This window comes from Neodiprion fabricii, chromosome 3, assembly GCF_021155785.1.
Source record: "Neodiprion fabricii isolate iyNeoFabr1 chromosome 3, iyNeoFabr1.1, whole genome shotgun sequence".
Classification (NCBI taxonomy): domain Eukaryota; kingdom Metazoa; phylum Arthropoda; class Insecta; order Hymenoptera; family Diprionidae; genus Neodiprion; species Neodiprion fabricii.
This window is the reverse complement of record NC_060241.1, coordinates 6587074-6602994: the sequence shown is the minus strand read 5'-3', so window position 1 is coordinate 6602994 and position 15921 is coordinate 6587074. Positions and strand designations below refer to the sequence as shown.

Sequence of the window (15921 nt, the reverse complement as noted above, 5' to 3'; positions counted from 1 at the left end):
ATCAACACCATGCTTGGGCACGGCTTATATATGGGGAATTCCATACGGAACATTCTTCATTTTGTTGAAAATTTTTTTTCTGCAATTGACCCAAGTTCAGAAACGGTGGACTGAATTTTTTTTCGCATTTTTTACTCGTTTAGTTAGCTGTTTATAAACATATATAGTGTCATTTCGCAAGAGATCGTTTTTTTTTTTTTTTTTTTTTTTTAAATTTTCAAAAACTGTAGTTTCTTTTACAAACGTTTCAAAATAGGGCCGATGACGAGCCTATTTTTGTTTCTATTTTGTATCAGCACTTTAGTCTTTTTTTTTTTTTTTTTGATCAACTAAAACATTGTTTAAACTGTCTAAAAATCCTCTAGAAATTCTCAAAACTTCTATATTTCACTTTGTTAAGTCATTTCTAGACCGGTTTCGGTATGAAGTTGACGAAATAAAAGTTGAATCTGCCAAGCAATTAAACGAAGATGACTCTTTTGTGGAACCGGTACCTAAAAATGTTTCATTTGCAGGTAAAAAATTGAAGTTTCGAAGATTTTTCGAACATTTTCAGCACGTTCGAAAAAAAAAAAAATCGGCCCACAATGGCCTCGTTCTCGCAATATTTGCAATAAAAAGTAGAGTTTCTGAGCATTTTTTTGTTTTCATAACAATTTTCAGAAAAGAACACTCTCAAAATCACTCTAAATATTTACAAACAATTAAGTATTAAAATATTATTATTGTTTACAAACAATTGAGTAGTTGAATGAAAAATCTGTGAAAATTCAGGGTACTGCTTTGGAGTTGGGAGAATTGCAGAAAATTTTTTAAAAGAAAACAGAAACGATCGGGTTCAGACGTTGGTCGAATTCGCATGGAATTTCCCATATACGATACTGTATCTATGACACACGTTTAGGGGGTTTGTCAGAGTATTGGTTAAATTCGATCTACGTCCTGCGGCGTTGCCGTTCGTTTATTGTCTTTTTACACTGCTCGACGGGAGATTTTTTTTCTTTTCTTTTTTCCTTTTTTCTTTTTTCTTTTTTTTTTTATGCTACAACAATAACGACGGAAAAAAGAACGGATATATTTTAGTGGCAAAACATAGGATAATTATTGCCAATGTTTGTTATACCTGCGTGTAAATGCGTCGATATCATTATTTTGCAATGAGAAAAATTTAATACATATATTATATATGTATGTATGCATAAAACACATTCGAAGACGAATCAAAAGCAGCTGTTGTTAAAAATTAGATCAGATCGAATCAACCGCTGCAGATTATACTTTGGTTATTTTAGTTCATCCGTGGATCGTTCAGCCACTCGTTTCTTCGCTACGTAGTTTGTGAAGACAAAACATTGTTCCACGTGTTAAATCTCGGCACAAGATATTCGTATCGTTCATACTGAGAAACAAACAATTGCTTTTCAAAAATCGCTTTATCGGGCACGTATTTCCACTTTCGTTTTGTTTAAAATTAAGCTCAGGTACTAAAAACAGTTACGAAACTCGCGGTTCAAAGATGGAATTGATGAATTTACGTAGACGCAAGTTTTGACGAATACAACATCTTTCGAACGATAGGCAAGAGTTGCAAAATTCATTCAGAGTTGTTGAAGATTTTATTCTTATTTTGTTTTTTTATTTTTCTACAAAATTTTGTCTCCTTTAATCAAAAATAAGGTTGGAATATTTTTTTCCAAAGGATTTCTTGATCCTGTATCGTAAAGCAATATCGAATGAATAATTTTTATTGTCGTAATGATGATTAATGAAACAACAAAATGAAACGTGAAGAATTCTGTTAGGCACGATTAATTAACCTCGATACTATTTTTTGCATAACATATTTCCTTGTTTCATGAATTTTTGGTTAATCGATTCTTTGTCTTGACTAAGAAAATAGCGACGGAAGATATAAAAAATATGTGAAATAATTCGTACAGTTACCGAACGCATTCTGCTCTGCACTTTTAGTTTTTTTTTTTTCTTTCTTTCATTCTTTATCTTCAAAGAATAAAGATACACGTTGTTTAAGAATGGACATCGTTGTCATTTTTCAATTCCGGAAACTATTAAATTTTCCACCTCACACAATTACACGCCGCAGTGAGATAACATTTTTTAGGAAAAAATGTATGCTTCAAAAACATGTGTCCAGAAATTCTATTGATTAAGGTCGCGAAGCGCTCCTACCCTTACCGACCGAGTAAACTGACACTTTTTCTTTTTATATCAACTAAACAAACGAACGGAAAGAGTTTAAATTTCGACGGTGCATCGCCCGTTTTTCGTTCGTTTGTTTACTCAACGCGGTATGAAAATGGGCGAGTCTGCTCGGTCGGTAACAGTAGGAGTATTACGCGACCTTAATATAATTCTTATCTGAGTGACCAAAAAAAAAAAAAAAAAAAGTCGTGAACAAACGAAATAGATTTTAACGATTAACAGTCAACTATTGGGATCTATTATTCGTCACGATGTGTTCGCTACCGGATGCGGCCGGTTATTAGACCGCGTCATTCACCGCAGTAGAATTACCGCGCTGCTATGCGTACAAATGTTTACGATAAGATCGCGATAACAAAGACCTTTACACGCTTCCGGTCTGTATCTGTGATGAAAAAAAAATAAAAGAAAATTAAAAAAAAAAAAAAAAAAAAAAGAACAACAGACACGCACAACGTGTATGCTGTATAATTTGAAACATCGGACCACGAAGATCAGCGAGCAGACGAATCGCTTCGTTCAGCGAGAGGAAAAAAGGAACGTGTTAGAAACAACAACATTTATGCACATATTTAGAGCATGAAAGAAAAATTCAACGTAAAGTGAATAAATTTTCGTTGCTAATTCTTGCTGAATTTTCATTTTCCTCGTAATCGTCAACCAAAAAATCTGTTTCTTTTGAGGTTTTTTTTTTTGTCCCTTACTTCTTATGCATTATTTATTTATATTGGTGATGAAAAAAATTCCCGCGACCTCTCGAAACGAAGTTCATAGATATATGGTTATCAGTTGTTTGACGCGGTTTTAACGTCGCGTGATAAATCGAATTCCTGTCATCGGGAATAAATGAGATGTTAAAGCACGAGCTGTGAATTAGGAAAATTGGTTGGCCGAAAATTTATACCCTTGATTCATTTTATTACCAAATAAATAGTACTTCCGGTATTTGTAGAATTATTATATTCGTAAGCTGCAAAGATCTGTTCGAAAAATTTAATGAATACAAAATATTGGAATTGCAAAGGAAAGTTTCGATGCTCGACTTTTAATCACTTCGAAACTATTGAAAATCTGGTCGATTTTTTCGATTTCACTCTTAGACGGATCATTTTATTCAGAATAGTATTTTCGACAAAGTCACTGAAACAGATTTTTTTTTTTGGTTTTATTTCATCACTGCATTACTCTACAAAATTTTTAAATCCATCTCAAAGACACCTTAATTCATTCTTCTGAAGCAAGAAAAAAACATTCCGTTTTCGAAGTAAAATATTTTCACGCAAGATTGAGAGTACAAAAAGACGTTGTTTTCTCTTTCTATTCTTTGAATCGTGTCTTCTATTTTCGTACATACCTGTTCAAAATTTATTCCAACAAACATATCGCGTCTCTGAATTTGTAACTGATTTTTCAAAATTCTTTCCCAAATCTCAAGACACTCTCACGATTTTTTACAATATTTTGTTTACAATACTTTTTTTTGTTTGTAGTTGACACGCTGCCCGCTGTATTCCAAAATTTAAAAAAAAAAAAAAATTGGCGACCGTGTTTCACAACTAGAAAACCAGTTGTAAAAATCGGTTAAACAAATCCGAGATGCGATATTTATTATACTGTAAATAGAATCGAAACAGGTATAAAACAGTAAATAACAATTAAAAATACACTAAAAAACCGTCCGTCGACTCTCGATCTTGCGTGAAATAGTATTTATTTCGAAAACGTAGATTTTAACAAACTTTTCTTCTTCTTCTTTTTTTTTTTTTGTTGATTCATAAAAAAAGCGAATTCGAGTGTTTTTCGAGATGGGTTTAAAAATTCGTCGGGGTATAAATGACGGGTGGAAAAAAAGAAAAAAAAAATTTAAATATCTTTCGACAAGCTTTCAGCGGTCCTTCTTACACAGGGAAAAATCCTTGACGACACAAAATAAGAAATTCATTGACAACGGTCTGCCGATTTGGCTTGGAATGTCCCATACGCGTTTGGGCGGATATGATTCGCAGATCGATAGTTGTAATTTGGATATCGCCGAGGGTGTGCCGGCCTTTCCTGGGCACCGTTTCGATTCAGCAACCCCTCCGCACCCTTTCATCGGCCGTGGTTTGGTCAAGGGCTGCTTTTAATACAGCCTTAACCCAGTTGCCCTTTCACCTTTCCGTACGATCTTCATCTCAGCGCCGTTGCGAAGGTCGAGGTTGAGGCTTCGTTGTACGTTTTAAGGTCACGGTGTGGAATTCTCATCCTCGTCATGCTTTTGAGAAGACGATTAATTGCGGAATTCAACGAAAGAGCAACGAAATTCCTTATTAATATTTTTATTTTATATATTTATTCGCGGTTTGTTACGTAGAATAAGTCAAAGTCTAACAACGCAATTTTTTTTTCACGTCAAATCACGCGTATCAATAATTTAGTCTAGAGTTTATTACGCTGTTTGGGTGTATTTATATAAATTTTTCATCTTAACGAATGTTTTAAAAAAAAAAAAAACAAAAAAACATCGATTCTGGGATACGAAAAATTTTGGGTCAGGGGCCAAATTGTTTTGAATTTGATATTAGAAATAAAGAAATAATATCGTAAATTAATTTTCACGTAAATCCAGCACAGATTATTTTACAATATTCGTCGTTCTGAGTCAAGTTAGAAAAAAATAAAAAAAATACTCCACAGCTTATTTATCTTCGATTTGAAATCGGTGAGATAAACAAAAAATGATACATCTGCCCGTGAGAAAATACTGACGGATAAAATGTTTTGTGCTATATAGAATATGACAGCTTATTAGTACGCAAATTTGAGTTAATTTCATGGAATATAATTTTTCACTCGAAAATTAACTTTCGAAACAGCGTAGAGAAAGAAAACAAAGAGAGAGAGAGAGAGAAAATGTAACGTAAACAAATTGTGTTTTTTTCATGAAGTATCAGATGCGATATACGTTATATTTTTGATGGCATCAAAAAGGCAATTTTCAAGTAAAAAGAAAAAGACATTTTTTTTTTTCTCTCTTTAATTCTAACGCGACATCTTTTGATCTTGCTATAAATTTTCGCGGGATATTTGGCGGTGTATATGTATTGGGAACGTATGAAGCAACTGGCATCGCGGAAGTCGACATTCTTGACGGGAAGAAAATATATTTTTCCGAATGAGGTGAATCAAGATACATCCTCGTTCATTTTTTCCATGAACTATTTAACGCGATACATGTCTACACTGGCGTGGAATCAAAAATTTAACATATATCGCGTTAAATAGTTCACTGACGAAAGGAATCGAATATTGCCAATTTTTTTTTTCATACGTTTCCAACACACTGCCAAATATAAAGTTTTTTTTATTTTTTTTTTTTTTTTTTTCTTTGAAAATCGCCTTTTTCACGCCATCAAAATTATAACATGTATTGCATTAAACGGTTCGTGGAAAAAGATGTCAAAAATTTTTCCCGACCTTAATCTTCCGCGATATTATACCGGCTCCAAAAAGAAAAAAAAAAAAAACATATCCGAAACGAGATAATGTAAAAAAAATTCACAGAGAGTACCTTCAAGTAGTACTTGACATGTTATCAATTATGGAACAGATCCGAGAGGATGAACAAAAAGTCACTGAGTTGGTGGAGAACGCCTCATATACATATATATATATATATGTATATATATGTCTATATATGGACGATTCCCGGGGCGTAGTAGAAAAGTTGGGATTGAAACTGGTAGATGCGACTCTCAGTCCACCCCGAATCGATATCAAAACCGGGTAAAAAGTAAGGTTTCGGTGATTGCGTGGGTGTGCAGAAAATACGTGTACATATGTACATATGTATAAAAGTATATTATGTGAAACGCAGTCACCATGAATCGCTGTACAAGAACATATATATATATATATATATATATGTGTGTGTGTGTATAGGCTTAAGGTTTAGGAATTTTCTCTTTAGCCTTGATACCGAAAATCGGATTTTCGCGATGGGTGAATCACAAGGGAGATTTTCGCGTACGATGGACAAATATAATATCATCGTGAGATGTTATTTGGAAATGATGCGTGGAGACGCGTGGGCGGAAAATTTTGGCGAATTTTTAGACGGTTGTTTTTTTTTTTTGCACATCTCTTGGTATTTTTACAATCATCGCAGGTGATTGGAAAAATAAGTTTCGTGCAATATTTAAGTGTTTTAAAGAAGACTGATTTTATTTTCCGCAAAAAACGAATTCGAGCTGTGAATCTTATAAACGGGTGTTAATTAACGAAGAATTTATTGGAATTCCATGATGTTATCGATAAATGATGAAAAACGCGTTGAAATCAAAAATGAAGATCGAAATGATTGGAATTGAGATCGTTTTTTTTTTTTTTTTTCTTTTTCACAATGTAGGATTTATCATCGAATGTTGACGAACTTTTCCAAGTTTTCGATCCTGAAAAAAGAGAAACACGTGTAAACATCGGAGAGGAGTGAGAATGAAGTTAGTAAGGTTATTGTAACGAAGCATAAACATTTTTTCTAAGCAGGAAAAATGGCTGATTCGTACCTTCGCGACTTTCCGAAATTTAGTAAACCATTTTAAACAAAATATACGGTTTATTCTGATAAAGCCAACTCCTTGAAAGTCATTCTCAAATTGTTTTTACTGATAATTTTTCACTCCATTTGAATTTTGCGACGTAATGAAATCTTATATTCAATCTAACGAGTGAAACTTTCGTTTCGAAAACCAAAGTTCTCGGTGTAATTTTGTTCTCATTTCTAATTTTTTAGGTTATTTAACATTAATTTTTTGTGCGCGAGAACAAATATTTGTGTTTCTAGAATAGTCTCAAATGTTATGCAAAAAATAAATTGTATGTAAAGCTAAACACCAATTATTGCAAAGCCGTGAATTTGAAAAACATTCGGCGTTCACTGCCGTTGAAAAATTATGAAAATTGTTTAAAAAAATCAGTTATTTTAGTTGAAATATACAGAATGAAAATAGGTCGGAGAAAGAATAATTTCCTAGATTTAATTCTCTGAAAGAGATGTATTTTTCATCGCGAAGCTGGAAAATTTGGTTCTAATAACGAATTGTTTGATCGATCGTTTTATCTTCTTCGCGTGACATTACGATTGATCAAAAATTTATACAATCCTCGGTTCTTTTGCGATTCGGATGTTTTGACAAATTTACATTTTCCTGTTGTTCAGGGTCTTGAAAACGTGGCAAGTTTCGCAAGAAATACTTTATTATACGCATGCAATGCGCGGCACGTTGGTTTTGAAAAGTGTGCTACTGTATTAAAAAACAAAATATAACCCACGAGTTTCCGGTTTTGCAAATGTACACAATACACGCGTAGATCTTTGAGTAAGTTTTTTATTTGTTTTGTAACTTTTGTTTCTTATTTTTTACAAACAAAATGCAAACTAGAAATTCAGAAACACTTGTTCAAGATATCGATAAACTTGGCAATATGAGAAGGGAAAAAGATTCTACCGTAATCAGATAAACGCGTTTATTCGAAATGAATAAATAATTACTCAACGTAAAATCAAATAATTGGATGTTTTAATTGATAAATATGAAATACAACAGATTCACAAAAGCTCTCAAGTCCACATTATTTGATTATTACGGGTTTACAATCGGTTATGGATTTTCGTAATTTTTACAAATTTCGTACAATTGCAGAGATGATTTTTTATATCGGCATAACGTACCGTTTTATTAATATTTAATTACAGTAGCCGAAAGTCGCTAGAATTTGAAGGCTCAAGGTTACAGAATTTACGACGAGTGACGATTCACGGTTTTCACTTCTTTCGAGTCGTATAACATTAATTAGCGTCCGCACCACGTGACGTCAATAGTCCTTTATTTAGCTTGTTGTTTGATAATTGATTTTCATTGATCCTCCATGGTTATATACTTTGACTCGTTTTGCGGTGCGGAAAAATACCGATTTTCAGCCTCTGTCTGCACCGAGAGAAATTTTTAGTTTTGGAAAAATTACAAACGCAATTTTTTTTTTTTTTTCTACTAGAACCATAAATTTTGAAACAGTTCCAGGCAGAAAATTTGTACGATTAGTTTTTTCAAATGTAACCAGTGAATACAGAATTAGTTAGTTACTATTCTTTTAGATTCCTAACTACTGGAATAATTTGATGTGAGGTCTTATTTAGATGAAAAAAAAAATTATTTTTTTTTCGAACATCAAACAAACAAGTTCAACGTATCGGTAACCCGACGAATGTAACAATGACAATTATAATTACACTAAATAGTATCTTTTGCCAAGTTTTCCTTTAATTTCAACAGCATTTAAACCGTCCTAACTGCAACGATTACAATTTTACTTGAATTTTGAAAGGTATAAGGTGTAACAAATGAATTTCTTCTCAGTACACGTGCGAATTGAATTGCAAAAATGATACCGAATATCGAACCAACCGCTTCAGCAATATTCGGCGGGATATATAGATTCGAGACTTGAGTTTTGCTCTCATTCTAAAGCACTTCAAACGTGCTTTCATTCTATAAATACATACTTTATTTGGCAGCGACGAAAAGTTCCGTTCGCGTTTATTGTCGGTGAATATACATGTATAACGTACGTTGTATATATATATATATATATGAACATTTTCCCAAAAATGCAACACTACACCAATTTTTACGTAGCTAAATTGGTAAAAAAAACAACTTCGCCTAGCCTTATTTATTCCTTTTTTTTATTTTGAACAAAAATAACAGAACATGAGTAAAAAGTCACTGTATTAGGAATTTTGGGCGGGAAGAAAAAAAAAAAAAAAAGAATTATATAGGCGTAATATTATGTACATATGTTGTACTTTTAACGTGCGTGAATCAAGCGATCTTTAATTATTTACCGATACTGGAGTGTATAATATTATGTAACCAAGTTTCTTTATTTTTCAATATTTAATTTTATTATCTCTCACCTGGCGAACTTCTTTTATCACTAGGTGAGATTGCTTCGTTTCGGTTTATAGTTATTTTTTTTTTTCTAAATCGTAAAATCTGTTTCTTCGACAAAGATTTCGTAAACGTTTGGTTCAACGTTGCGATGATATTTTTTATTTTTTTTTTATTACAAATGACACCGTTCTTTCACATCGAATGATTCGTGAAAATTTTCCTAATATTCTTTAAGTCAGTTGACGTATAATTCACAAATTTACAGAACACGATTCTTCGGATTTCGAATTCGATTTTTCGTGTCGCGTATTTCACCTGATCCCCTGTTATTATAGGAGTACGCATGCGGTATTCGGGATCTGAAATTTTGCCAAGTCTCGGAAAATTACTCGAGGCGAAACTTGTCGCGGACTTACCTCCAGTTTCTAAACGGTACATCATACTTGAATAGCGAATTTCTATCCCATTTTTAACCGGAACTTCCGGATCCCTAAATACATTATTTTCACATGCGTATAAATATACATGTATTCGAAATAAATACTTGACCTAATATTTTGACACAGCGTTTGTTTGCTCAAGCAAAAACCGACGAGTCGTAGTAAAATTCGTAATGTAGTAAAGTTGACGGTATTCGGGAATTGTGGCTGTAACAGTCTTGCTCCAACACTTTGAGAATACGCGTAATGTTGTTTTCTGAAATTAATTGTAAGCCCTGACAAAATTTTGACATGTGTAGTAAAGTTTTAAACAAAATATACGCTTAAATATTTGTCTATCTGCAGGTTTGTCCAAGTTGAGTCGATTCATTGACGTATAAAAGAAATTATCGTTGGATGCGGGAATTGTTTCTCATTAATTCACATACAAAGTGGTTATTTAACGGTCGAATAGTCCGTCGGGTGCTACAATTCAATGGGCATGCACTACGATTCGAAAGAAATTATTTGCCAGGGCTACCAACCGTCATGAACGTAACCTAAAAAATTTTAACAGTTATCACTGACAGCTGTGAGATTACTTTGAACTTTTAGGGAATTTATGAAGGTTGGTCGCCCTGAAAAACAACTGATCTCGAATTTTAGCGCATGCGCATTGCATGTTTGTGAGAAAATTTTGATAGTATATTTAAAAAAAAAAATGAGGAAATATTCGTAATCATGTATATGAGTAAATATACAATCGTTCGATGTCACAGCGGAAATTGATTTCGTCAAAACAATAATTTTTGTCAACGATTAATTATTTTCACCGCCTCTCAGCGACTAGGCATAATTGAGATATATATATATGTTTGTTTATCTGTCAGCCGGGTTCATTCACTGCCGCTTTCATCTTCGTCGTCTGTCGCAACAATTATAATTGCTCATTTCATTCATTTTGTGCGTCTCTCGATATTTAGGTCGTTGCCTCGTCGTAATTCCTATGAAGACGCGTTGTTAGCAGCCAGCTGTTTCACTTTATACTGACACATCGTTTGGTCAGATCGAATTTGTCGAAGCTTGTCTTCTTTCCCTTTGCAGTAAACAACAAAGGAAAACAAGCAAAAAAAAAAAAAAATGAAAAAAAAAGAGAAGTAAAACTAATTTCGTAAAGTTTTAAAATAACTTTCTACCCAACTTCGTACGCGACTATTGACGATTTTAACTTGATTACATTTTATGTGTGTATACTATGTAGTTCAAAAACCTTTGCTTTATAGCTAGGAAAAATTATATATTTTAGGCTGATACGCAACACGCCTTATAACTCTTAAACAGCTTACGTAATAATATTTACATTTTCTTCAAAAATAGCCCAAGTTTGCAAAATGGGAAAACTCTCGGGTTATCGGAGAGATTCCAAACTTTTTCCCATAGGCGCGGAAATTCAATCCTTAAAATTTACTCATCGATTATGTGTTATAGGTTATGGTGATATTTGAGCTTGAATAAAACAAGGAAAGTGAGAAATTTTTCGCTCCGTGCCATCTGGCGACTAGATTCGCAACTTCGGTACGTAAAAATGCGAAAGATGGTCGAATCTATGCTTCGCTCAGAAATTGTACGAAATATTCGCAAGAGCAGAGCGTGGTGCTCTGATATATTGGGAACGGTAAGACCTGGATGTCTAAAACTTTAAAATCGAAAACTTGGCAGACGTTCAGGTGTCAATACCACGCTGTGATAAACGAAGTGAAAAAGGAAAGAAAGAAGAAAACACATACTAAGTCAAATCAAAACCTTGGCCTCAACTCGCATTCAAATTTCGGGGAAGAAAGAATTTTCTTGTTATCACATACCGGTCGATTTTGACAAATTTATTTACCTCCGACATCTAACTCATTTTAAAGATTATTATTATTAAAGTTATTTTTATTTTTAGTAATTAGTCATTGATTTTCGAATACAATGTGAAACTGAGTCACACGATAGTCGAATCTTTGTAGTACTTTGGCAAACAGGAATAATTTATGGAAATGAAAATTCGTAAATAAACTCGCTTGACGTTTTTATTTCGATCGAAGGAAATTACGATTGAACGCGAAATTTCAAGTCTTTACGATCATTAGAATCATTTAAATATACAATCAATTATCTGCTGAGTTTTGCATTGTAAGAAAGTAATCACCAGGTGTTACACGATTAACAATAAGAAGTTTTTTATTACACGTTATACGTATCTTGCTGTGAATATTGAAAATTACATCAAATTTGAGAAAAACTTTTCATATGTATGTGTAATCGTAAAACAGACGTATAATATACTTTATACTTGATGAAATGAGAGATTTTACAACCTCGTTGAACGAATATACATATCGTAAATCACCGATTCCGTACGCGTACGTTTTGTATACGTATATATATGTATATATATCAGGGTGATTCAGAAAAAAAAAAATTTTAAATAACTGATAATCAATTTTTGCAACAATGAAAAAATCGTACACTTTAAAAAAATTTTTAGCAGAAATCTGCCCTGAAATTGTTTTTCTCGTTTTATTATTTTTTTTTTATTAATGGTAAAAGATAGTTTTTTTTTCATTGTTGCAAAAATGAATTATCATTTATCATCTATTTAAAGTCGAGTGTATGCTTTACAAAAAAAACTCATGTACACTTTTTTATAAGACCGGTAGTTACGCTATAACATTCAAAAAAGGTGAAATTATAAGTAACTCAACTTTTGACAGGCTGTAACTTTGACACAGTTTGTTTTACGAAATTTTGACAAGAGACCTTTTTTCTAGAGCATTCAATTTCCTACAAACATGTGTCTTTTGATTTTTTGTACAACGCTTCGTTAGCTAGTTATAAAAAGTAGAAGAAGCAAACAACATTTTTCCTATGTTATTCTTATGGAAAATCGAAAAGTGCGATGAGCCACCTCTAAATATTAATATTAAAATCAAAATTTTAACTGGTGTCTTTGTATACCTAAATGAAACTTTTGAACCTGTTTGGAAAAAAAAAAAAAAATTTTTTTCCGAATCATCCTAATATGTATACACACACATGTATACACGAAAAATATTCAAAGCTTTAAGTGATTCGCGAATAATTGTGCAAAATATATTTGAAGCATTTGCATGCAGCCGATCGTTGAATCGAAATAACGTTATTTCCAACCGTTCGATAAATGTGCCACAAATAAAAGTCATTATCTTGGATGTGATTTCTCGCGTGTCAGTGTAATGTGATAATTATAGATAATCTTTTAATAACTCTGCACGTTCTGCGTGTAGAATATACCTGTATATGTACAATGTATGAAGATAGCAAATAATGCTTATATCCATAGAAGTACAATTATAAAACCACGCAGATGTGTAATCCAGCAGAAGGTGAGAAAACGAAGTTTGTTTCTATATTTGACCAACCGACTTAGTCATCTCGATGTAACATTGTAACAGATCGATTTACTCGTGCAAATTAATCGTTGTTAGAAAGAAAAACCTTAAATTGTTCTTGGATTTATTTTTAAACGATCACATGCGTAGATCCGTAACTAGAAGAGATGGACGAATATCGAATATTAGTTTCAATGCGTAGAACAAGATCGACTGTATTTCAAATTTTTTCACACGATACTTTAGTTAATAATTATTAAATATTAGGGTATTTCGTATCGTACTTAAAAAAAAATTTTGCAGCAATTATTTTCCAACTTTCCGATTGAATGGATCTAATTCTTCGACTTTAACTCTCATCGTCGGTCATCCTTTAGATCGTAAATTTTTAATTTTTAAACATTATCGGTTATAATGTTAATTTTAATTTATAGGATAGAATCTTACTCAAGCTGTAGAGTGGATTAAAAAATTTCTGCGCAATCGACTCGTAGAAATGAAACATCGAACCGACAAAAAGCTACAACAGTAAATTATAATACAAAAAGCAATGATTCTTGAATTTGACAGATTGTCAAAATTGTAGAAACAATAAATTAAACGAATTAATAAATAGCATTGTAAAAATTGTTGCAGCTCGCTCTCTCGAACAAAGCGGCAGGATGGGAAAAAAGTTGATAGCATACCTCCAGGCGCAGCGGAAACAGATTCACTTGGACCAGAGGTCAGAATCGAGGGTCTCAGGATTGAATCAGCCGACAAGGAGCCATTCTTCTCTGAAGACAATGTGCCGACACTGTACGCCAATACAAATGCTGTTATTCGATTGTTCGGTGACGGATTGTCAAGCGAGACAGTGATTAGATTCACCGATGTCGCCGCTGATCGAGGCGAAAATTGCAACGAGTTAAAAACACCAGAATATCAGGTGAGCACCTTTAAACTTGTAAAATTAAGCAAAGTTGTTCGAGCAAAATCGTACGGAATTGGCACTAAAATGCTGATCTTTGATTATTTGTACAGAATTAGTTTGATTAAATTTGCCTGATAGTTGGTGGATAAAATCTTTCAAACGATCGCGTTAATCTTGAAAGTAAAGTATCGTATCTAGTTCTTGATTTTTCTTATTCATATATTTACAGGTATATGCGCTGGGAAATATCACCGGATTGATAAATGTTAATTTTCCCCCAAATCCAACGATGCATTTTTACATTTGTGTCAAAGACAGAAGTGACGCAGGGATTTTTAAACATCAGGGTCGTGATTCTTGGAACATGGTAAGTTTCTCTACTCCTCGGAAATTCTACTTCTTTTACTGTAAAAAATACAGATGTATCCGGAATTTTTCTCGTTATATTAAAGTAATAATCGCAACAATACGACGGATAAAGCGACGATGCGTCAAGAATAACACAGCGAGAAGACCGCCAAATGATTGTTTCAGCAATTGTTCGTCATTGTGGCGAATTTGCAATTTACCATATGACTCACTGTCTTGATGAATTTCTATTAAAACTTACCCGCTTGCAATTTCAATTCGCCGCTAATGTATTTATTTTCACATAAAGATTGTTTTTAATCAATCTACAGAAGAACCGAACTTGGAAAGAAAATTTTACAGAGTTTAATACTCGTATATTATAAATTTCGTATCTCGAAAGGTTCTTCTATTATTTCTTACAAGTAGCAACGATTCTTATTGTTTCTTTTCTACCGTACATTAATTGAAATAAATTTACTAACCGTCATCCTTAATTAGTTTCAATTGTCTTGCAGGTTGACAGTTACGAAAAAATGTTACCGCTCTGGCTCAGTATTTGTATAATCGTATTCTGCTTGTCTGCTTCGGCCCTCTTCTCTGGACTGAACTTGGGTCTTATGTCGATGGACAGAACGGAATTGAAAATTTTATGCAACACCGGTACAGAAACGGTAAGACAAATTACGTTTTAACTCAAATAGTAACGATAATCGCAGGTGATGTAGTAATACGAATGTCTGAAGCGCAACTAAGAGTATACTTCAGAGGGTATTAGAATAGATTAAAATAAAAAACTAATAGTAGAAAACAAACGCTCGATTGAAGTTAGTGAAAGTAAGCATTCATCTTTCCTGCTTGATTCGTCTACCGTATCGTCTTATGTAATGGAAATATTTGGAATACGTACCTTGTGCGTACGCGTGATACAGACCAACGAAGTGTGCACGACGCTTTTCATATTTGGCAGACCTTGAACCGTGTTAACACTTGAACTTTGCTCGCGAAACAAAGCTGATGTATCAGTTGATGAACCGGAGCCGGTTGCTCCGTTATAAAGTAGCTACGTGTCAACTATGTTGAAACTTTTGAGAAAAATCTTCTAAATCTGCATTAAGGACATATTTTTTAAGGAAAATTATGTGTAACTTCACATCAATTACTCTTTACCCTGGATCGCATAATCGTTGGAAATTATAATATAGAAAGTTTTCATGTTCTTTTACCCTCTTAGAATTTTCACGATCGGTTATAAAACATCTATATTTTGTTCATGAAAAGAATTCTGATTCAAGTTTAATAGCGTAACAAAGATTTTACTTCTTCACAGGAACAAAAATATGCCAGAGCTATTCAACCGGTCAGAGAACACGGAAATTATTTACTTTGTTCCATTCTTCTCGCTAACGTATTCGTCAATTCAATTTTCACAATTTTATTAGACGACTTAACGTCTGGTCTCATTGCTGTGATTTTCTCTACTGTGGCAATCGTCATATGTGGTGAAATATCCCCCCAGGTTAGTGGCAATTTATTTCAAAACAAAGAAGAAAAAAAATGAGTCGCTCTATTTCCTCTTTCCTAGCATTACTTCTTCTCTTTCCTTTTCTTTATTTATAATCTAATTTCTTTTCCAAATATCGCATGACACAACGTATATCTAACACGTTTTG

The 15921-nt window shown here is 33.1% G+C and overlaps 1 protein-coding gene across 4 annotated transcripts in view; it reads left to right on the top strand.

The window, feature by feature from the left end:
• Nucleotides 1-15921, top strand: part of LOC124178575 (unextended protein) — a 50546-nt gene that overhangs the window by 22490 nt on the left and 12135 nt on the right. For all 4 annotated transcript variants that reach the window (XM_046562014.1, XM_046562016.1, XM_046562015.1 and 1 more), the window contains exons 2-5: nt 13624-13915; nt 14130-14267; nt 14767-14922; nt 15579-15767. In XM_046562014.1, the coding sequence (XP_046417970.1) occupies nt 13624-13915; nt 14130-14267; nt 14767-14922; nt 15579-15767 (775 nt within the window). The remainder of the gene's footprint in view (nt 1-13623; nt 13916-14129; nt 14268-14766; nt 14923-15578; nt 15768-15921) is intronic.